Here is a 24,290-nt window from a genome sequence, read left to right on the forward strand (position 1 = left end):
ACTCACATGCCCCAACAGCCAAGTAAGTAAATGTTCTAGGTCCAGGGACTCCCAGACCAGAGGCTGAGACACTGACCTAAAACTTGCTTTAGCCAGATCCTACACTGAAAATTTATCTATCTTGATCAATACTGTACTGATAAAAATTCTACCTATTATAATATTTAATGATTTCCAGTTAAAATCATAATAGGGATGTTGGAGAATATTATATATTAAATATATCATTATTCTAAAAGAACTACTTGCTTGAGGGTAAAAAAAATGTTTAGAGTGAAATATGTGGGATTTGTCCTACTATATATTAAAATAAGCCATAAAACTATAGTAATTAGAATAGTATAACACTTGCACAAGAATTCAGATATAGATTAGAAACCATCTAAAAAGCCAGGCACAGTCACTCATGCTTGTAATTCTAGCATTTTGGGAGGCTGGGGCAGGAGGATGGCTTGAGACTAGGAGTTTGAGACCATTCTTGGGCAACACAGTAAGACCCCATCTCTACAAAAAATAAAAAATTAACAGGATGTGGTGGTGTGTGCCTTTAGTACCAGCTACTCAAGAGGCTGCAGTGGTAGGGACTGCTTGAGCCCAGTATGAGGCTGCAGCAAACTATGATTGCTCCATGCACTCCAGCCTGGGCGACAGAGCAAGACCCCGTTTCCAAACACATGATGATAGAAATAAACTTTTCTTTTCTTTCTTTCTTTCTTTTTTTTTTTTTAAAAAAAAAAGAAAATCTAGGCCAGGCGTGGTGGCTCACGGTTGTCATCCTAGCACCTTGGGAGGCCAAGGCGGTAGGTCACCTGAGGTCAGGAGTTTGAGACCAGCCTAGCCGACATGATGAAACCCTCATCTTTACTTAAAAAAAAAAAAATTAGCTGGGCGTGGTGGCAGATGCCTGTAATCCCAGCTACTTGGAAGGCTGAGGTAGGAGAATTGTTTGAACCTGGGAAGCAGAGGTTGCAGTGAGCTGAGATCTTGCCATTGCACTCCAACCTGGTGACAAGAGTGAAACTCTGTCTCAAAAAAAAAAAGAAAGAGGCCGGGCGCGGTGGCTCAAGCCTGTAATCCCAGCACGTTGGGAGGCCAAGGCGGGTGGATCACGAGGTCAAGAGATCGAGACCATCCTGGTCAACATGGTGAAACCCCATCTCTACTAAAAAAATACAAAAAATCAGCTGGGCATGGTGGCATGTGCCTGTAATCCCAGCTACTCAGGAGGCTGAGGCAGGAGAATTGCCTGAACCCAGGAGGCAGAGGTTGCGGTGAGCCGAGATCGCGCCATTGCACTCCAGCCTGGGTAACATGAGTGAAACTCCGTCTCAAAAAAAAAAAAAAAAAAAAAAAAAAGAAAAGAAAGAAAAAAAGAAAATCTAAAATGCCATTAATTGATTAATTGGAGATTTGCTAATTATATGGGGCACTGATACAACAGAACACTTTGTATCCATTAAAATGAGATATATCTATATGTACATATACATGGGAAAATGTCCAAAATATACTGCCAAGTGAGAACAGGAGGTTTAGAACAATGGAATATGGTTAAGAATATGGATTTTAGCCATATTCCCCAAGATTTGAGTTCATGTCCTGGTTCTACCACTTTCTGGCCGAGTAATTTTGGGGAAGTTACCTAATCACTTGAAGTTTGCTTCTATAAAACTGTATAGCTCCAATTAAACATATGGTGATTGTGAAAGTAAAACAAGTAAATGTATGTAAAACAACTGGCAAGTTCCAGGCATGCAGTAAATACTCAATAGATAATAATATTTATGGTAGAGTGCATAGTGTGATTCCATTTATGGTTTTGAAACTACATATAATATATACAAATAGACATACTCAAACAATGAAACTGGATAGATACCACACTAAATAATTAGCTATAGAAACCTCCAGAAGGTTAGATGCCAGAGAGCTTTTCCCTTTCTGCCTTCTTTTTAAAACTACAATACTTTTTTAAAAATTTTAACCAATAAATATCACTGTTATAATAGGAAAAAAATGAAGGTATATTCACAGGGTAAGGGGAGGGAGGGACTTCATCTATTCTCTGCCCACCATCTGTAATCCTAAAATTTGATGGCTAAATGGATAGACTTGGTGGTTTAACAAGGTGACTCACTCTTATTCTGCAATAATTATAACTTCCAAGTTATACTTACCTTCAGGAAAACTTGCCACCATAATTCTAATGCTGATATCCAGATGAACTGACTTATGCTGGTTAGGTAGCTTTAATAAAGACAGCCAACAGTGTACCCAGACCGCAAGAATTAGGGCAAGGTTTCCTGTTCAAAACAGTCTTGCTAGAAGTCCACTAACACAGCATCCTCCAACTACTCCCTTTAAATACCCGAAATTGAAGAAAAAAATAATCAAACTAAGCTTTCTCTTATAAAACAGACCTCCACTGTATATTCTATTAATAACCTGATGTTTGGGATCTCTCTGAATTACAGTGTTAAGCATTTGTTCTACTTAGATGAAGGCTGCTATTTATGAAGGCTAGAGTACTGATCCCTGACTAATATCTTTCTACATACCTGAATGACTGAAACTCCAGAAAACAATTAGGCAATAACAGACAGAACTAGCAGTAATGCTCTACATGACCATGAGTATATGGGTGTGTGTGTGTGGGATCCCCCAAGAATTAACACGATAGGTTAATTCTAGCAATAACCTTGGTAGAATACATGTTGCCAGTGTAGATTTTCAGTTACATGATTCACTGAAGCAGATAGTAAGAACACTACGTTAACATAATGTTCCTAGCCCCTGTCTGCAATAAAGTGGTAACCAAAATGGACACCAATTTATTTCTGAGGTATATTCTAAGTTTGAGGTATACACTCAAGGATCTGGCCATTACTAAAGAGAAGGTAATTGTCCCTATGATTCCTAAAAATAAGTTTGAATGGATTTTGCCATGTTTGAGGAAGGGGTAGAGTTTGTGGGGAAGCCAATAAATCTGATTTTAATAAAATGAATACTGATAACTTATGGAATGTAGAGTCATAGGAAAAACACATCTTTAAAAAAGACCAAGAAACAAAAAAAACCTCAATGAATTATTTGGCATAGTTAGTAGAATGCAAAAAGATAAGAGCATCTATGCAATAGGAGCATGAGGTTATGAAAAGAAAACAGGTTAGAAAAAAATGAGTCTGTCAAAGGAGTTGATAAAAGTACAAATATTTTTAATGAAACCAAAATCAAAGTAGGAAAATAAAAGTCCAATCCGGAGACACAATGATATGGCAGAAGATAATCAATGGTCTCTAGGTCAAACTCGAGAAGGGAATATACTGAAGTATGACATACACTTGGTGTAACATATATAAGTGCCCAAATGAACTATCAGAGAAAAAACACATGCTTGCAATTAACATCCTGATCAACATTTAGAATATTATTAGTAGTATAGTTACAATGTTTCGTTCCTCTTCAGAGATAATCACTATTCTGGCTTCTTTGCATCACAAATTAGCCTGTTATTGAAACTTATAGAAATAATCATACAATATATATTATTTTGTGTCTGTCTTCTTCTGCTCAATGTTATTTGTGAAATTCATCCATGCCATTCCATGTAGCAGTATTGTGTTGTTCTCTGCTGTGTAATATTTCACTGTATGAATATTGTACAATTTATACATTCTACTGTTAATGGACATCTAAGCTATTCATACTTTAAAGCTATTAGGAATAAGGCTGCTATAATCATTCTTGTACATGTATTTTGGTAAATTTGTGCATGCATTTCTCTTGATTATATTCCTAAGACTAGAATTGCTTGGTCATAGGTCAGACATTTATCCAAACTTCATACATATTACTAATAAATTTTCAAAAGCAGATGTTCTAATTTACACTCCCATCAGCACTGTATGACAATTTCATTTGCTTCACATTTTTCCCAATACTTGGTATTGTCAGTCTTATTAATTTATGGCAAGTGTATGGTATCTCACCATAGTCTGAAATTGCATTTCTGTGGTGATTAATGAGGAATTTTCTTCTTTTGTGAAGTACTTGTTGAAGTCTTTGCATATTATTTATATCGACTCTCTCTCTTTTCCTTATTTATTTGTAGGAGTTCTTTGCTGTATACTGCAAATATCTTCTTTCTCTGCGGAATGTTGCTTTTATGTTCATGAAAGAGATTCATCTATAATTTTTCTCTCTTATATTGTAAGATTTTGGTATCAGGACTATTCTGACCTCATAAGGTGATAAGTTTTTCTATAAGGTGACCTCATAGGTGATAAGTTTTTCTTTTCTACTGTATGAAAAACTGTGACTGAGACTTTACACGTATACTAAAGTCATATGGGTCAGGACTTTTATTTATAGTAAGGTTTAAAATTATGAGTTCAATTTCTTAAAAAGATATAAGACTACTTACATTTTTTATTTCCTTTTAAACTCATTTTGTTAAGTAGTCTTTTAAATTTGCCCATCTCATATATTTTTCAAAATCATTGCCATAAATTGCTTATAATATCTTCTTAGTAGTATATTGATGTCTATAGAATGTACAGTAATACATTTTCATTGATAATGCTAGTATTTTGCTTCTCTTTCCCCCCTTCACTAGTCTCGCTAAGAATTTATATTTTACTAGTGTTTTCAAATGACCAACTTTTGGTCTTTTTGATCCTTTTTATTACATGTTTCTTTCCTATTTCATTAATACTTACTTTCATCTTGTTTCCTTTTATTTAATTTCTCTGGGTTCCTTTTATTGTTCTTTTTCTAATCCTTTCAGAAAAATACTTTCAGATCACTGATTTCACCTTTCCTTATTTTGAGACATATATATTTATGACTAAATTTATAGAACTTGAGTGTATACATCAGAAAAAACAAATTTTGACATATTGCATTTTCATTATCATAAACTATTTTCTTTCCATAGTGATTTCTTCTTTGAAACATGAGATCTTTTAGAATTATACTGCTTAACTTCCAGACATTTAGAAAATTTCTAGTAATCTTCCCATCATTGACTGCTAAGTTCAATTTCATATAGGTAATATATTCTTTATAATTTAAATAATTTGAAATTTGTCATTGTTTTATAGCCAATGAAATGATCAATTTTGGTAAATGTTCCATTTTTACTTGAAAAGAATGTACATTCTACTGTTGTTGGGTGCCACATCCTATATATGTCAATTAAGTCAAGTTCCTTCATTTAGTTGTTTAAATCTTCTATATTATTTACTAAAATTCTGTGTGCTTATTCTATCAATTACTAAAAGTATTAAGGCTTTCTTTCACTACTATAGACTTATTTTTGTTTTGTTTTGTCTTTCAATCCTGCCACTTTTTGCATTACGTATTTTAAGGTTATACTATTATGCACATATAAACTTAAGTTACCGTGCCTCCTGTTCTACTGAACATTTGGCATTATGAAATGCCCCTTTTAACGCCTTTAAAGTCTACTTTGATATTGTATACTACATTAACCTTTTTGTTGTTGTTAGGGCTTGCACAGTATATATTTCTTCATTCTTTGCTTTCAACGTTTCTGTATCTCCAACTTACAATGGTTCATGTGATTTAAGATTTTTTACTTTACTGGGACATAACTGCATTGTAAGTCAAGAAGAATTTGGACCTATGATAGTTCAGCTTATGAATTCTGGGCTTTATGATGGGTTTATTGGGGTATTAGTGCTTTTTTTGACATATAGTATTTTCTTTCCTTTTTGAGACAGTCTTGCTCTCTCACCCAGGCTGCGGTGCAGTTGTTCGATCTCAGCCCACTGCAAACTCTGCCTCTGGGGTTCAAGCATTCTCCTGCCTCAGCCTTCCGAGTAGCTGGGATTACAGGCATGCGCCATCATGCCTGGCTGATTTTTGTATTTTTAGTAGAGACAGCGTTATGCCATGTTGGTTTCTTAGCATCAAGCGATCCACCAGCTTCAGCTTCCCAAAGTGCTTGGACTACAGGCATGAGCCACTGTGCCAGGCTGACAAAATATTTTCAACTTATGATGTAACCCCAATATAAGTCCAGAAGCATCTGTATATACGATGTGTGTCTTGTAAGCCGCAGAGAGGTGGCCGTTTAAAATCCAATCTGACATTGTTTTTTTTTAATTTAAAAAAATTATTGGAGTGAAATACGTAAAACATAAAATAAGTCATCTGAAGGTAATTTAGTACTAAAGCATTTCACACACTCACAATGTTGGGCAAACCACCTCTATCTAGATCCAAAACATTTTCATCACTTCAAAATAAAGCAATGTACTCATAAGCAGTTTCTATCCATTATTCCTCCTCCTAGTCTCTGACAACCACCAATATGCAGTTCTATCTCTATGGATTTGCCTATTCTTAACACTTCATATATACAGAATCATTCACAATGTGCCTGGCCTCTTTCACATGGCATAATGTTTTTGAGGCTCATGCACATTGCAGCAACAGTACTTCATTCCTTTTTGGCTATTATGAACTTTCTATTATGAACATACATGCACATATATTTGTTTGAGTAACTGTGTTGGGTATATACCCAGAATTAGAATTGCTAGTTCATATGGTAAGTCTACAGTTAGCTTTTTGAGTAACTGCCAAACTCATTTTTTCTCTTTCCCCAGAGAAAGTAAATTTACTTGAAATTTTATTTTTAACTGACACATAATAATTGTGTATGTTTATGGGGCACAATGTGATGTTTTGATACATGTACACTTTGTGTAATGATCAATCGGGGTATTGAGCATATTCATCACCTCATACATTTATCATTTCTTTGTAGTAAGAACATTCAAAATTTTCTCTTCTGGTTATTTTGAAATATAATCTTTGTCTTTTATTGAAGTATTATAACATTTTTACTCCATTTTACTGCTGCTACCCTGTCTGTATTATCGTCATGTATTTTAACTGAACCATACATTAAAACATGTTATCATTATTGTTTTGTTTTTACTTTTCATTTTGAAAAAATTTTAAACTTACAGAAAAGCTGTAATAATAATAACAGCACAAAGTTCCAGTATGAGATAATGAAAAAGTTCTGAAAATATATAGGGGTAATAGTTGTACAATATTATAAATGTACTTAATGCTAGTGAATTATACACTTAAAATGATTAATGGTATATTTTATGTTAGGTATAGTTTACCACAATAAAAAAAGTTTTTTTCAAGGAACAGGGAACTTTTGCTTTAGGCTATGTCTTGAAGAATGACTAAGAAATGTGAATGGAAGAGAACTAAAGAGGTAAAGTTCTGGTATATTTAAAGCCCTACATTCACCGTCAGGAGAATTCAGAAAAAAAGCAGAGTTAAATCAGGCAAACCCAAATCTCAAAGAACTTCGTAAGCCATGGCCTTTATGTTAGCAGTATCCCATAGAAAACAGGTATTTTAATCATGGGAATGACATGATTAGATCTTCATTTTATATTAGTGGAAAACAAAAGCAAGCTAGTGGAAAAAAGACCTGTTAAACTGCAAAAATAAATTAAGCATAATTGAGGCTCAAACCAAAGAAGTAGTCATAAAAACAAGGAAGAAGAAAGAGGTATGGGGAATATTCAAGAAATAAAATCAACAGGATGAGATATAGATGGTATAAAAGAGGAAGGAGTCATAGATAACAGCTTCTCTGTTAAACAATTTGGTTCAATTAACTAGAAATTATGAAGACTGAGAGTCCAGCCTTACCAAAAATTACTCTAGTATCATGCTTTTTTAGAAATGATCTCTTTAAGTCATATATGAATAGCCCTGAAAGGACACACAACTGTCCAAAGAGAAGAAAGGGGTAAATGTGAAGACAAAGGGAGGAAGAATAGATTTTTACAGTACAACCATACCTCAGAGATATTGCAGGTTTAGTTCCAGACCACTGCAATAGAGTATTGCTATAAAGCAAGTCACACAATTTTTTTTGTTTCCTACTACACGTAGGAGTTATGTTTACACTATATTGTAGTCTGTTAAGTGTGCAACAGCATGTCTACAAAAACAATGTACAAACCTTAATTTTAAAATATTTTTTACTAAAAAATGCTAATGATCAGCTGTGCTTTCAGTGAGTTGTAATCTTTTTGCTGGTGGAGGGTCTTGCCTTAATGTTGATGGCTGCTGACTGATCAGGGTAGTGGTTGCTGAAGGTTGGCTGGCTATGTCAATTGCTTAAAATATGAAAGCAATGAAGTTTACCATATCAATCAACTCTTCCTTTCACGAAAAATTTTCCCATGGCATGCAGTGCTGTTTCATAGCATTTTACTCACATTTCAACTTCTCTTAAAACTGAAGCTAATCCTCTCAAACCCTGCCACTGCTTTACCAACTAAGCTTACGTGATATTATTCTAAATTCGTTGTTGTCATTTCAACAGTGTTCAAAATATCTTCACCAGCAGGAGATTCCATCTCAAGAAACCACTTTCTTTGCTCATGCATAAGAGGCAAGTTCTCATTCATTCAAGTTTTATCATGAGATTACAGCAGTTCCATCACGTCTTCAGGCTCCACATCTGCGTCTAGTTGTCTTACTGTTTCCACCACATCTGCAGTTACTTCCTCCACTGAAATGTTGAACCTCTCAAAGTCATCCATGTGGATTTGGAATCAACGCATCCCAAACTCCTATTAAGGTTGATGTTCTGAACTCTCATGAATCATGAATATTCTTTTTTTTTTTCTTCCAAAATGGAGTCTTGCTCTGTCACCCAGTCTGGAGTGCAGTGGCACAATCTCCGCTCACTGCAACCTCCACCTCCCAGGTTCAAGGAATTCTCCAGCCTCAGCCTCTTGAGTAACTGGGATTACAGCCACACGCTACCACACCTGGCTATTAAAAAAAAAAAATTTTTTTTTTTTTTAAATTTTTAGTAGAGACGGGATTTCACCATGTTGGCCAGGCTGGTCTTGAACTCCTGACCTCGTGATCCACCTGCCTTGGCCTCCCAAAGTGCTGGGATTATGGGCGTGAGCCACCACGCCCAGCCATGAATATTCTTAATGGCATCTAGAATGGTGAATCCTTTCCAGAAGGTTTTCAATTTATTTTGCCCAGATCCATCAGATAAATCACTACCTATGACAGCTACAGTCTTAATGAAATGTATTTCTTAAATAACAGGATACGTACATCAAAATTACTCCTTGATCTATGGGCTGCAGAATGGACATTGTCTTAGCAGGTATGAAAACAACTTTAACCTCCTAGAACATCTCTGTCAGAGCTCTTGAATGATCAGGTACTCTGTCAAAGAGCAGTAGGTCTCAATGAAAGGAATTGTTTTTTTCTGAGCAGTAGGTCTCAACAGTGGGCTTAAAATATTCAGTAAACCATGCTGTAAACAGATGTGATGTTATCCAGGTTTAGTGGTTCCACTTATATAGCACAGGCAGAATAGATTTAGCATAACTCTCAAGGGCTCTAGGATTTTCAGAATGGTAATGAGCATTGGTTTCAACTTAAAGTCATCAACAGCCTTAGCCCTTAACAAGGGAGTGAGCTTATCCTTTGAAGCCAGGCATTGACTTCTCTTCTCAATTTCTATGAAATTCCTAGATGGCCTCTTCTTCTAAGGCTCTTTTGTCGACATTGAACATCTGTTGTTTTCATTGTCTTCATCAATGATCTTAGTTAGACCTTCTGGAGAACTTGCTGCAGCTTCTACATCAGCAGTTGAGGCTTCACCTTGCAGTTTTATATTAGGACTATGGCTTCTTTTCTTAAACCTCATGAAACAACCTCTGCTAGCTTCCAACCTTTCTTCTGCAGCTTCCTCACCTCTCTCAGTTTTCTAACTCTATAATTAGAGTTAAGACCTTGCTCCGGACTAATCTTTCACTTAAGAGAATATTGTGGATAGTTTAATCTTCTATCAACAACACTAAAATTTTCTCCATATTAGCCAGGCATGGTGGTACATACTTGAAATCCCAGCTACTTGGGAGGCTGAAGTGAGAGGATCACTTAAGCCCAGGGGTTTGGGTCCAGCCTGGGCAATGCAGTAAGACACCATGTCAAAAAACCAAACCAAAACAAAACTGTTTCCCCATATCAGCAATAAAGCTGTTTTGCTTTCTTCTCATTCATGTGTTCTCTGGAGGAGCACTTTTAATTTCCTTCAAGAACTTTTCCTTTGCATTCACAACTTGGCTAACTGGTGCAAAAGAACTGGCTTTCAGCCTATCTTGGCTGTCAACATGCCTTCTTCACTAAGCTTAATCATTTCTAGCTTTTGATTTAAAGTGAGAGATGTGACTCTTCCTTTCATTCGAACACTTAGAAGCCATCGTAGGGGTATCATTAATATTTGGCCCAATTTCAATGTTGTGTCTCAGGGAACACAGACAACCCGGGAGAGGGAAAGAGATGGGAAACAGCCAGTAGGTGCAGCAATCAGAGCACACCCAACATTTATCCATTGTTTGCTGCCTTCTATGTGCATGGTTCATGCCTCCTCAAAGCAGTTATAACAGGAACATCAAAGATCACTGATCAAAGACCACCTTAACAGATACTATAATAATAAAAGGTTTAAAATATTGTAAGAATTACCAAACTGTGACACAGAGACACAAAAGGAGGACATGCTGTTGGAAAAATGGCACTGACTTGCTCAACACAGGGTTGCCACAAACCTCCAATTTGTAAAACAACAACAAAAACCCCCAAAGCCTACAATATCTGTGGAACCAAATAAAGTGAAGATCGATACGTATGCATGTATGCTACCCTGAATCTTTCAATTTTCATTAAAAACAAATACCTTAAATATTTCAAAAATTATGTTAAGCTGGGCGCGGTGGCTCTCGCCTGTAATCTCAGCACTCTGGGAGGCCAAGGTGGGCGGAACACGAGGTCAGGAGTTAGAGACCAGCCTGGCCAATGTGGTGAAACCTCATCTCTACTAAAAATACAAAAAAAATCAGCCAGGCATGATGGCGCACACCTGTAGTCCTAGTTGCTCGGGAGGCTGAGGCAGAAGAATCGCTTGAACCCAGGAAGCGGAGGTTGCAGTGAGCCAAGATTGTGCCACTGCACACCAGCCTGGGTGCAGAGTGAGACTCCGCCTTAAAAAACAAACAAACAAACAAAAAAACTTACGTCAATACAAGTTTTTAAAATTGCCTTAGGAATATAAGAAGAAATCTGCTAATAGCTACATATTACTGAGGACATTGATTTTTTACCCAAATATTTTCAGAAAAAAAGACTCAATTATAATTTCTGGTGGCCTTTGATTCTTCAATTAGATAACTATTAGTTCTATGAATATTTTCTAACTATAATGCTTTCCAAATAACTGATACAAAATAAATTGTTCCTTTAAGCCTAACTTCATTTTTCAAATTTCATTTTTCCAAATGGAATGTACATACACTTAAATAGATTTAAAATTAACCTTGATATTGATGAGTTGGTATCATAGATTGAATCTCCCATTCCTGATACTCAGAAAGTAAACTTATTTGGGAATTAATTAAGCTGAAGCCATACTTAGAGGAAAGTGGGCTCATATGCCAATATAACTCATGTCCTTATACGAAGAGGGAAATTTGGACAGAGACACATAGGAAATGTGGCCATGTGAAGACTAAGGCAGAATTTAGAGTTCTGCTGCCACAAGGCAAGGAATGCCTGGAGCTACCAGAAGCTAGAACTTCTCCCCCATAAAGCCTTCAGAGGGAGCATGGCCCTGCCAACACCCTGACTTCAGACTTCTCGTCCTCCAGAATGGGGAAAGAAGAAATTGTTGTTTAAAGCCATCCAGTTTGTGATGCTTGTTATGGCAACCCAAGAAACAAACACACCTGGCTAATACCAAGAGAAAATGCTTATCCCACTCCTGCCTTCTTTAGTGCCTGGGCTTTACTCCAGACAGCAAGACTCATTATGAAAGGTGTTATCTTGGCCGGTCGCGGTGGCTCACGCCTGTAATCCCAACATTTTGGGAGGCAGAGGCGGGCAGATCACGAGGTCAGGAGTTCAAGACCAGCCTGACCAATACGGTGAAATCCCGTCTCTACTAAAAATATAAAAGAAATCAGCCGGGCATGATGGCACAGGCCTATAGTCCAAGCTGCTCGGGAGGCTGAGGCAGAAGAATCGCTTGAATCAGGGAAGCAGAGGTTGCAGTGAGTCAAGATTGTGCCACTGCACTCCAGCCTGGGTGACAAGAGCAAAACTCCGTCAAAAAAAAAAAAAAAAAAAAAAAAAAAAAAAAAAAGAAAAAAATGTAACACTAAAAAAAAAAAAAAAAAAAAAAAAAAAGATATATCTTATATCAGAATAGATCAACCTTGCTGTCAGGAGAAGCTCTGCTTTAGCATTAAAAAGTTGGCTCATGTTTCATGCTAGAGTGTATTTAACCCAAGTCTTTCATGCTTATTAACATAAAAATATAAATGACATCCAAATCTAGAAACTAGAAACTTCATAGAGAAAGAGGTTTGAATGTTGAATTTATGAAAGATTACCCAGAAAATAAAAAAGATACATTTAATGAACAGGAAGAATCAACAATATTAAAAAATAATCAGGTAAATACCTGGTAAACAAAATAACCTGCCTATCTTTCTCATAACTTTCAAGTAGCGATCTCTTTTCTATTACATTTTTATGCTATTAGACCATTTGCTAGAGAACATAAGAAATATATTTCTAAAAGATACTTCCCTACAGTAACTAGTTGATATCATAATCATATAGGTATCCACTTTTTTTCTTTTCTTTTCTTTTAAATTGACATGGAGTCTCACTCTGTCATCCAGGCTGGAGTGCAGGGGTGCGATTTTGGAACATTGCAGCTTCCACCTCCCAGGTCCCAGTGATTCTCCTGCCTCAGCTTCCTGAGTAGGTGGGATTACAGGTGTGTGCCACCACACCTGGCTAATTTTTGTATTTTTAGTAGAGATGGGGTTTCACCATGTTGGCCAGGCTGGTCTTGAACTCCTGATCTCAGGTGATCCACCTGCCTTGGCCTCCCAAAGTGCTGGGATTACAGGATTACCCTGCCCATATCCCCTTTGCCCTCACAGGTCCAATACATGGTGATGGCTTAAGGTAAGCATTTGTTAGTCTGCCTAAACTCTATGATCAAACCACAAAGACATCAGGCACCAGGAAGTTAACACTCCTAGGAGTAACCCATAGCCTTAACTGTATAAATTGGTCGATAATTAGCCCAGCTTCCTCACTCTTGCAGTAGAAAATTACAGGGAACTTTCCATACTGCTTTTCCAGAGGCTCCCAGCTGGACTGAGCCCCAGCTACCCATGGGGGTAATCTGCTAATTTACATACTTTGTGTTGGTTACTTTCTCTTGCGAGTTTCAATTCCTTACTCTCTGATGTGTGTCTCCTGATACAGTTCCCAAAGAAAGAAACTACAGTCATGCAGCGCTTAATGATGAGGATACCGTTCTGAGAAATATGTCTTTCAGCAATTTTGTCCTTGTGCAAAGAACGCAGAGTATACTTTCACAAACATAGATTGTACAGATTACTATACCCCTTGGCATATGGTATATCCTATTGCTCCTACAAATCTGTACAGCATGTTATTGTGTTGAATACTGTAGGCAATTGTAACACAATGATAAGTATTTGTGTATCTTAACATAGAAAAGATATAGAAAAAATCTGATGTTATAATCTTACGAGACCATCACTGTGAATTTTTTTGAGATGGAGTCTTGCTGTGTTACTCAGGCTGGAGTGCAGTGGCGCAATCTCTGCTCACTGCAACCTCTGCCTCCCAGGTTCATGTGATTCTCCTGCCTCAGCCTCCTGAGTAGCTGGGATTATAGGTGCCCGCCATCATACCCAGCTAATTTTTGTGTTTTTAGTAGGGATGGGGTTTCGCCATGTTGGCCAGGCTGGTCTTGAACTCCTGATTTCAGGTGATCCACTTGCCTCAGCCTCCCAAAGTGCTGGGATTACAGGCATGAGCCACCACACCCGGCCAGGGCATTGTTTTTTAAATGTTAAAAACAATTCAATCATATGTAAACTAAAAGCTTCAAAATACATTTTGGAACATTTATTATAACATTACTAATAATTATTCATTCTAATGTGAAAACACATTTGAATATTAAGAGCAATGATGCATGTTTTCATTCCATACAAGAGTATAATGATCTGTCTACTTTAAAAGTGTATTCATTTAGTCAACCCCTATGGAGAACCAATTCCTTGTATAAATCACTTCTTCAAATCCATGAAACCTGTATGAGTCATTTCTCCAAATCCAGTAAATTTTTCATCATAAAACCACACCTTATTCACACTAAAACTTGAAGATCTACATGGTAATCATATAAAACACTCATTATTACTGCTAGCTATTGCTTGCTCAGAACCCCCTAAATAGCCTATCACCATGGCCCTTGGTTGTTTTAAAATAAAGTTTCTTAACAATTTTTTTACACAGAAATAACCCTTGGCTTCTAAAATTCCATACCCATATTAGACATGTCATATGCATTAATGTAAACATTTAATCAAGAAAAATAAACTCTTGAGTGTTTAAAGAAGCTGAAATTTTTACTTACATATTCAGGTTTTAGTTTCTTATCGCCTCCTCTCACAGCCACCTTTTCTAGTTTATCTATAATGGGCCCAATCATTTCCTCATCTTTAAGTTGAAGCTCTTCATGTATTATTTCTATATCTCGAATAGGATCTACACTTCCTTCAACATGAGTGATATCATCATCTTCAAAAGCACCTGAAATGAATTAAAGGGAAGCAATTCAATAAACAAATAATACAGAGGGTTCATTATGATTAGAGTAGAGTGAGAGATTCCTAGAAGGTTAACAAATAAATATAATAAATAAATTACTCTGGCTTCTTGGCAAGTAGGACACAGCATTTTTTCCCTCATTTAGTAATACTGAAGCTACTAGCAACAAAAGAGTAGTTCAAGAGCCTCAATATTTCAAAAATTGATTTAAATAAATAAAATTATAGTCTTTACAAAAACAAAATTATGTTCCAGAACTACTGGCATTTCCAACTTTGGTACATTAAAAGATACTGAATTCCAGGCATGAAAGACTGAAGTTCTAAACTGCATGATTAGGGTTTCCAAGGGAAACCAGATTTGGGGGGGGGTCTGAAATCATCTGGCAGACCTCTTCCCTGCTTCAATCTACTTTATCACTATGGTTCTGACGGTGATTAGATAATGAACCACTCAGACACACAATTTACACAGCAGCTAATTTCATCGGCCTGATTTGAGGGTATGGTTTTTAGGGGGCTATCAAAGAAGCAGATGAAGGTGCATTTGTCATATATGAGTGACAACCATTCACACTATCTGAACAAAATGATGCTGGCCCTTATTAGAAACACATGCTATTATCACATATTTAAAGTGCAGTTGAAGCCATAATTTCAAATTGCCAACTGGAAACATAAGGGTAAAACAACCAGATATTACTGAAGCATGTGTACTGACTTTCTGCCCTTTTGAAGACATAATGTGGCAACATAATTCAACTGGGATTTACTCAAATTACCAGATAAAGAACAGTATCATAAAAAATGAACAAATACTGAGAAATATTACAAACGGAAAGCAATGATATACCCATGAAACAATATACACATTTATAAACAAATTAATTTCATTAAAATTACCAATTAGATTATAGTCTCAAAATGAGATGTTTTCAAACATAAAGTATCAATTATTTTAGACAGAGGTATCAAAGAAATCATGAGAGAGTTTGATTGAGTTTGGTAAGAGAAACAGTAAACATAGCTCATTCTTAAATATCAAAAACCAAGATACTCTTGTTACAGGTTATAAATAGTTTTTAAATATAACTTCCCAGAATTAAAAATAATTAAGTTGTATCTTAATGTGGACTATTCAGTAATAGTAATAAAACATAAGTATACTATTACAATTAAAGTATAGGTATGTAAAGTAATATTTAAGTATTTTTTGCATACAAAGATGTACGATTTAATGTCAAATTCATATGAGCAAAATTAGCAGAAATGAGGAGCTATATTATGTTTTGCTAATAAATACAATAGACAGTGGTTTAGGTAAATGTTTCGAATCTTTGAAAATATGAGAGAAGTCTCCCTGAAAGCACAATATTATTTACTTCTTGTCAAGATCTGAGGCATCTTATGCAAATAGCATGCTAAAATAGGAAAATAAAAATGGAAGCTTCCTGGCAGTCAAGCAACACAAATAATATTGTCAGTTACAGAAGTGACTAAGCTTTCTATGACACTCAGAATGAAAAATAGCCTATATAGTTGTCTCTGTGTAGGGTCCAATGACTAACTATAGTGATGTCCTCAACAACATCCCTACAGTAAATGCATTAGCAGGTTTTAAATGGCAATTCTTAATTATAATCCTCAATTTTAATCAAGTGGATAATAGGGAGAAACTTAGTTACTGCAATTCTTCTGAAAGCAAAAAAACAAAACAAACAAACAAAAAAAGCCCTCTGATGATCTAAACCAATCCAAAGAGAAAAACAGAATAAAGGAGGGAGGGGAAGAAATCATGTGTCTATCTTGCAACCTTCAAATTATCTTTTAGGTTGGCTCACATCTGTAATTTCAGCACTTTGGGAGGCCAAGGTGGGAGGATCCCTTGAGCCCAGGAGTCCAAGACCAGCCTGGGCAACAAGGCAAGACCCTGTCTCTAGAAGACATAAAAAAAAAAAATTAGTTGGGCATGGTGTGTGACTATAGTCTTAGCTACTGGGGAGGCTAAGGTAGGAGGATTGCCTCAGGCCAAAAGTTAGAGGCTATAATGAGCCATGATCATACCACTACACTCTAGCCTGGGCGACAGAGTAAGACTTTGTCTCGAGCAAAAACAAAGTCAAAAACCTGCCAAAAAAACCCCCAAAAAACAAAAACCAAATTGTTTTCTAGATTGTACCTTGCCTAGACACTACCAAGGACTAGCCTAGGAAAGGAGTTATGACTGTATCATCACTAATCTATTCCCCCTACTATAAGAAAAAAAAACAAAACACAGACCTTACATACTCTGGTGGCACTGTTGCTCCCCTGCCCCAAGGTTAGTATTATTATATTCATTTGTATTGTGAGGTGGTAACATACCATAATTAGAATTTAAATTTATTTCTGAAAAAAAATTGTCAAATGTTAAGATAAAAATTAAATAAAGGGAACAGTAAAGCTATCCTGTCAAATGGAATACACTAGAACAGGCCTAGAACAGCCATAAAATAAAAGTTTCCAAACAATTTGGTGGCCATTTGGGTAATTTCCCATTTCTTAGAGCTAAAAAATTAGAGATTCTTTTCCAAAGACATGCTTCTGGGTCAACCATCTTCACCACACATTTATGTCATAGCATTTTTTTGCACCTTGTCTTTTTTAGTACAAGATTTAGTGCTTAAGAATATATAGTCTTTGAGGCCAGTCGTGGTGGCTCACACCTATAACCCTAAGACTCTGGGAGGCTGACGCAGGAGGATCGCTTGAGCTCAGGAGTTTAAGACCAGCCTAGGCAACAAAGCAAGACCTTGTCTCTAAATCAATAAGTTAGCCATGCATAGTGATGCATGCCTGTGGTCCCAGCTACTTGGGAGGCTGAGGTGGGAGATCGCTTGAACCTGGGAGGTCAAGCAGTGAGCTGTGATCATGCTGGATGACAGAGTAAGGCCCTGTTTTTGTACACACACACACACACACACACACACGCACACACACACACACACACACACAATTTTATGATCAGCAAATCTGAGTTCACGGAATATATTTTATATACATATATATATCAGATAGATTTGCTGATCATAGAATCTTAGACAAATTACCTAACCTCTATAGATCTTATCTTAGCACCTTTAAAATGAAGATGCTTCTACCTCTCAGAGAATGGATATGATTAAATCAGATAATATATGTCAAGTGTTCAGCAGAGAGCCCAACACACAAAACTCTTTCAGTAATTGGGAAATACATTTTTTTTTATAATGTAGGAATTGGTAATTTAGAAGAATTCCTCAGCAATATACTCAAAACATTAATTTTGAATAATATAGTTTCAGACTATTCAATTCACCTTGGAAAGGATTAAAATAAACAGAGTTTCTAGGTTTTTTTCGCCTAGAAATTCTCATTAGTTCACTAGCACACTTTTACCTTAGTCCATGGCCTAAGTTATTTCAACTTCATATTAACTAAAATAGTGTTTTGTTTTAGTGCACTGGTAAATTCAGAGGACAGACTACACTACATTACACTGAATTGCTTGATGAGAAAGTTACTTTCATTACAATTCTCTTTCAATTTTTCCATGTCAAGAAAGTCTCAGTTTAATGCGGTTGGTCTTTAATGTTCATCTTTTATCAACAGAGCAAGCCTAAGTCTCAGAGCTTCTAAAGATTAAAAAAAATGTTTAAACTGCAGTTTTCATTGTATTTGTTTTTATTAGCTTCAATTTTGGCAAGTAATACTAATTTTCCACTTACATTAGTGACCAAGTTTCCTGTTCAAATAAATTCAGCCAAAAATGTGAGTCATTACGTATAAGTATTACATTTAGATCAATATGTATAAAAACAATCATATATTCTGGTAAAATAACTCGCTATCAAGAGAAATGCCTGAAAATACTAACTATAATCATATTGATGATGATAGGATATGATATGGTTTTTGTGAAATTTATTTTTGGTGCCAGTCTACATAAAATAGGGTAAGATGATACAGCAGGTATGCACGTGCTGAGAAGAGTGAGGAGGTGTGCAATACTTCAGCTAGGATAGGCAGGAAGATTTCTCTGAGATGACATCTGAGCCAAATGGCCAGAATGAGGCAGTAATGGGAAGATCTGAGGGAAGAGTGTTCTTCAAAGAAGTATAAAAGCCTTAAAATAGCAATAAATTTCTGTGCTTCAGAAACAGAAATATGGTCAGTACAGGTGAACCAGGGCAGAGGATGGTAGATTACAGTTTAAGGTGGAGAGGTAACGTACTTCACATACATTTGTAAACCATGAGAGTTTGGATTTTATTCTAGCTGTAATGGGAAGTCTGGATATTGACTGGATAGTTTTAAATAAAGGGAAGCCAGGGTGACAAGATATGACTTATGATTTAAAGAGGTCACTTTAGCTACTTTAAAAAGAACAGATTCTAAGAGAGGAGGCAAGAGTGACTGCAGACAAAATTAGGAGGTGGCTGCACTGGTGCCAATGAGAGATAACCAGATGAGTGGTACTGAAATAAGACTGTAGAGAAGGAGAGAAACGTATGTACTAGGACTATATTTTAGAGATAGGCTAGATGTAGGATATAAAGTCATAAATGAAGATATAAAATTGACAGTTATCAAATGTGTTTAAAGTTACAGATCTGAATGACATCACCTAGAGAGAGCACTCCAACACTCAGATGTCTGAGGAAGGAGAACTCACAAGAGACTGGGAAGGACTGACCTAAAGTCAGAGAAAAACTAGGAGTATGCTCTTATGAGAGTGAGGGAAAAAAATTTTCAAGAAGGAGGGTGTATTCAACCATCAGATACTATTTAGAGATAAAGACAGATAAAATTTCTTATAACTCAAGAGTCCAAAAGAGCTAAATTTTAGCTTTTTGAATTTTGAGAATATTTTCTCTTTCTCTAAGTGGACTAATTATATAAAGTAAGACATCCTAAGATTTCTCAGTCTGTGAAAGTGATCCTATCAGTCAATAAGGTGGCCTATTTAGAAATCGTAGTCACTTTCAAAGGCTCACATTCCAAATAAGATGGCATAAATAAACACTGAAATAAAAAGTACACTTGACCAACTGCAGGTTGGTAAACCAACTGATACAAAATCACTGACAACACACATAACATCAAGAGCAGCAGAAGAAAACTATGTTCATACAAGCATTAAAATCAAGTCACACATTTTCAAGTTGGGTGATTAAACAGAAAAGAAAAAGAAAAAAAATCAAGTTTACATAAGGTTTCAGAATTCTCTCTTATGGCTTAATGGATCATTTAAGAACCTATCTTTTGTACCTTTTGTAAAAAAAAAAAATACCTGACGTTCAGTAATTTCTTCTCTATTATTCTTTTTTTTTCAAACTCAAAATAAAATTTAGTAGTCTATTTGAAATAGCATATATACTATATGATCACATTTATATAAAGTCTTTTCTCTCTCTCAATGACACCGACCAAATGCTAATAAGAATTTCTGTGAAGTGAGCTACTAATTTTTAGAACTTCTTTATTAGTTTTGTCTCATTTAAACTTTTTATAATAAAAATGCATTGCTTATATAAAAACAAGTCATTTCAAAATATTTATTTATTTATTTTTGAGACAGAGTCTTGCTCTGTCACCTAGGCTGTAGTGCAGTGGTGGGATCTCAGCTCACTGCAACCTCCACCTCACAGAATCAAGCAATTCTAGTGTCTCAGCCTCCTGAATAGCGGGGATTACAGGTGCATGCCACCACGCATGGCTAATTTTTTTGTGCTTTTAGTAGAGACGGGGTTTTGCCATGTTGGCCAGACTGGTCTCGAATCCTGGCCTCAAGTAATCTCTCCGCCTGGCCTTTTTAAGTCATTTTTTAAAAAACACAATAGACAGGGCGCAATGGCTTATGCCTGCAATCCCAGCACTTTGGGAAGCCGAGGCAGGCAGTTTGAGAGCAGCCTGGCCAACATGGTGAAACCTCAGCTCTACTAAAAATACAAAAAATTAGCTGGGTACAGTGGTGGGTGCCTGTGGTCCCAGCTAATTGGAGGCTGAGGCAGGAGAACCGCTTGAACCTAGGAGGCAGAGGTTGCAAGCTGAAATCGCACCACTGCACTCCAACCTGAGCGACAAGAGTGAAACTATGTCTCAAAAAACAAAACAAAAAACACAATATACAAGTTTAATTTGCACAAAATTTTGCATAAATTTTGGTTAAACTTTTGGTCTTGTGGTGACTAGCCATAAGGAGAAATACTCACATAATGAATGAGTAACTAAAATGTTAACTATGTTAAACCCTCATTTAAAAAACCATTTGTTATAGAAAAAAAAAATTAACCATAATAGGCTTAAGCTGGATTCTATCACGCAGATTTCTTACCCAGCAATCCTACAGTGTCTCCTTTCACAGTAAAGTACTCTTTTCAAACCTTCTTGATCTCTCTCACATTTCCAGTGCTTTCCAGTTCTCCTCTGCTACCCTAACCTTTCCCACTTCACAGGGAAATGAATGTCACTTCTGGACAGGCAACCCCCTTTTTTGTTTTTATCTAACTAACCTTTCCTTCTTCCCAGCAGTAAAATGGAGAACTCCTTCTACTATTTCTGGTTAATCTCTCTCCCATCTCTGTTCTGGATATTAGCCCCTCCCAAAGAAGTTTGCTCCATAGATGATTCCTTCTATTTCCTGAGACCCCAATCTATTACACCTCTCTCCTGTATTTGTATCTCCTCCATTTCCACTAATACTTCTTATCAACATTTAAGCAAAGCTTAAGATTCTGCATTAAATCAATCATGTCATTCACCCTGGACATTAATTTCCCCTCTAGTTATTGCTTTCATTCCTCTAGTTCAGAGCCAAGCTTTTTGAAGGAGCTGCCGAATCTGCTCTCTTCACTTCTTTCCCCCTGTTTACAACTCAACCCACTATAGTCTGGCATATGTCACCACCAAGCTAACAGAAACTGATCTTAGAAGGGACATCAGACATCAGTGATTTGCCTTAATGATTTTAAATCTAACAGCCATTCTTCAGGAATCTTGAATGACCACTCGGTAGCGTCTAACCTCAGAGCACTGAAATAGTAGTCTCTTTCATTGCTTCTAATTGCATTCTCCAGATTTTCTTTTGTATTCTCTGGCAACTTCTTCTCAGGTCATTCCTTTTCTTGTTATAATTTCCCCATAAATGTTGATGTCTTTCTCAGCTCTCTTCTCTTATCCCTCTATTATACTCTCACTAACAGAATCGCCAACTCAGAACTCCTTTGAGTGGCTCCAGTATACTCTGAGGCAGTATCAAATGAAATGAACCAAAAAATATTTTTAGTTAGTTATATAAACCATTTCTAATATAAAATCTGTTCACTCAGTGAATAAATGCAAAATGTCAATAGTTACTCTAAAATCGTGACTTTTCTAATTTCTGTACCTCCCTTACCGAGGTCCATTCAAAACACATATTTACTTGGTGAGATACATTTGACTATTCCTATGGTACTGCATATTCTGCATGCTACTTATTTACTGGTATGATTTGGCAGAAATGATGAGTTGGCTCTTTTTGATGATTATAAATGGACTGAAGATTAATCAATTCACTCATTCACTCAAAGCCTGTTCTTATTCCATAAAGATGTGAGTAAAAAGGATAAATCTATACTCTGTTTAAAGATGCTGAATCTAACCTGAAAAACTTCAGAAACAAAAATATACTTTGGAAATTCAGGACTTCAGTGAACTGGTTTCCTATATTACTATCTAAACTTGGGTTGCATTCAGCTTTTAGAAGAATCCTTAGATAGACATAGAAATACTTGATGTATTGAAGAGTACAGGGTTCACAGCAATATTTATAAGCCATCTGTCACAGAAAACCTAAGTTTCAATGTGCTCCCCAAAAGTTCATGTTGGAAACTTGGTCTCCAATGTAGCAATGTTAAGAAGTAGAATCTCTGGGTAACTAGGGCTCTGCCCCCAGAATGGATTGAGCCATTCACAGATTAATGGGTTATCAAGGGAGTGGGCTATTCATCACCAGAGGGGGTTTGTTATAAAAAGTTTGGCCATCTGTTGTGAGCTCCACTACCACATGATGGCCTGTGCTGTCTTTGGACTCTACAGAAATTTCCCAATAGCAAGAAGGCCCTCACCAGATGCAGCCCATTGACGTTGTACTTCCCAGGCTCCATAATTGTAAGAAATAAGTTTCTTTTCGGCTGGGTGTGTTGGCTCATGCCTGTAATCCCAGCACTTTGGGAGGCTGAGGTGGGTGGATTATGAGGTCAGGAGTTCAAGACCAGCCAGGCCAATAGGGTGAAACTGCATCTCTACTAAAACTACAAAAATTAGCTATGTGTGGTGGTAGACGCCTGTAATACCAGCTACCCGGGAGGCTGAGGCAAGATAATTGCTTGGACCCAGGAAGGGGAGGTTGCAGTGAGCAGAGATCATGCTACTGTTTCCAGCCCGGGCGATAGAGTGAGAATCCATCTGAAAAAAAAAAGTTTCTTTTCTTTACAAATTACTCTGTCTCTGGTATTCAGTTACAGCAAGAGAAAAGAGACTAAGATACCTTGATATTCCAAATAGCATGCCTAGAGTTTTCTTGGGAATAAGAGGGTGTGTAGTCAAAATGGACCCATTTGACTTATGCTTTTCCCATACTCCATCATTATACAATACAGAGATAAAGAATTCCTTGGTATATAAACCAGTGCATTAACTGCCACCCTCTCAACACATATGCAAACCACAATATGCCTTGTTAAATATGTTTCCAATTGGAGAAAGCCTCCTTATATATCCAACAATGTGCTAAGTCTGTGCGAATTAAAAACAAAAGTCAAATTTGATCTCGGTAACTGGACAATCTGGTTAGGAAACAAATCTAACCTATTAAAAAGGGAGAGCAATATTTACCACCAAAGACTTTAAATATAAGCATAATTAATAACGGGTAATGAGCAAGGCCTTTAAAAACAGAAAAATTAGTATAGGTTAAGAAGATGAAGAAAGGCATGACAAGCAACAGGGGAAAGCATCATAAAAAACAAAATTTGAAGGGGAGAGAGATCCAAGATGGCTGATCGCTAGCAGCTCGGGATTGTATAGCTCCCAGTGAAAGCGCAGAGAACGAGATGACGCCACACTTTCAGACGAATTTTTGTTGCTCACGCACCAGGAGATTCCCAGCGGAGGAGCCCCACGGGTTGCCAGCGCGACTCTTGACTCTTGAGGCTGGCGAGGCGGTTTTGCTGCTACCTTGGTGCTGCGGTTCTTGGTGCAGTCAGAAAAGCACAATCAATCATAGCGCCGCTGTTTTGGCCGGCGCAGTGGGTTGCTCAGTTTAGCGCTGGGAATCAACAAGTTGGACGTCCACTCAGAAACCCAATTATAAAGACGGTAATTATAAAGACCACAGATGGATAAATTTATAATGAAGGGAAGAAAACAGCCTAAAAAGGCTGAGAATACCCAAAATCAGAACACCTCTCCCTCTACAGGGGATCACAGTTCCTCATCAGCAATGGAACAAGGCCTGATGGAGAA

The 24,290-nt window shown here is 36.8% G+C and overlaps 1 protein-coding gene across 2 annotated transcripts in view; it reads right to left on the reverse strand.

Moving 5' to 3' along the window:
- Nucleotides 1-24,290, reverse strand: part of OLA1 (Obg like ATPase 1) — a 175,722-nt gene that overhangs the window by 52,983 nt on the left and 98,449 nt on the right. For both annotated transcript variants that reach the window (XM_017538244.2, XM_037741908.1), the window contains one exon: nucleotides 14,570-14,745. In XM_017538244.2, the coding sequence (XP_017393733.2) occupies nucleotides 14,570-14,745 (176 nt within the window). The remainder of the gene's footprint in view (nucleotides 1-14,569; nucleotides 14,746-24,290) is intronic.

Source organism: Cebus imitator, unplaced genomic scaffold (assembly GCF_001604975.1).
Source record: "Cebus imitator isolate Cc_AM_T3 unplaced genomic scaffold, Cebus_imitator-1.0 Scaffold110, whole genome shotgun sequence".
In the NCBI taxonomy this organism is placed as follows: Eukaryota; Metazoa; Chordata; class Mammalia; order Primates; family Cebidae; genus Cebus; species Cebus imitator.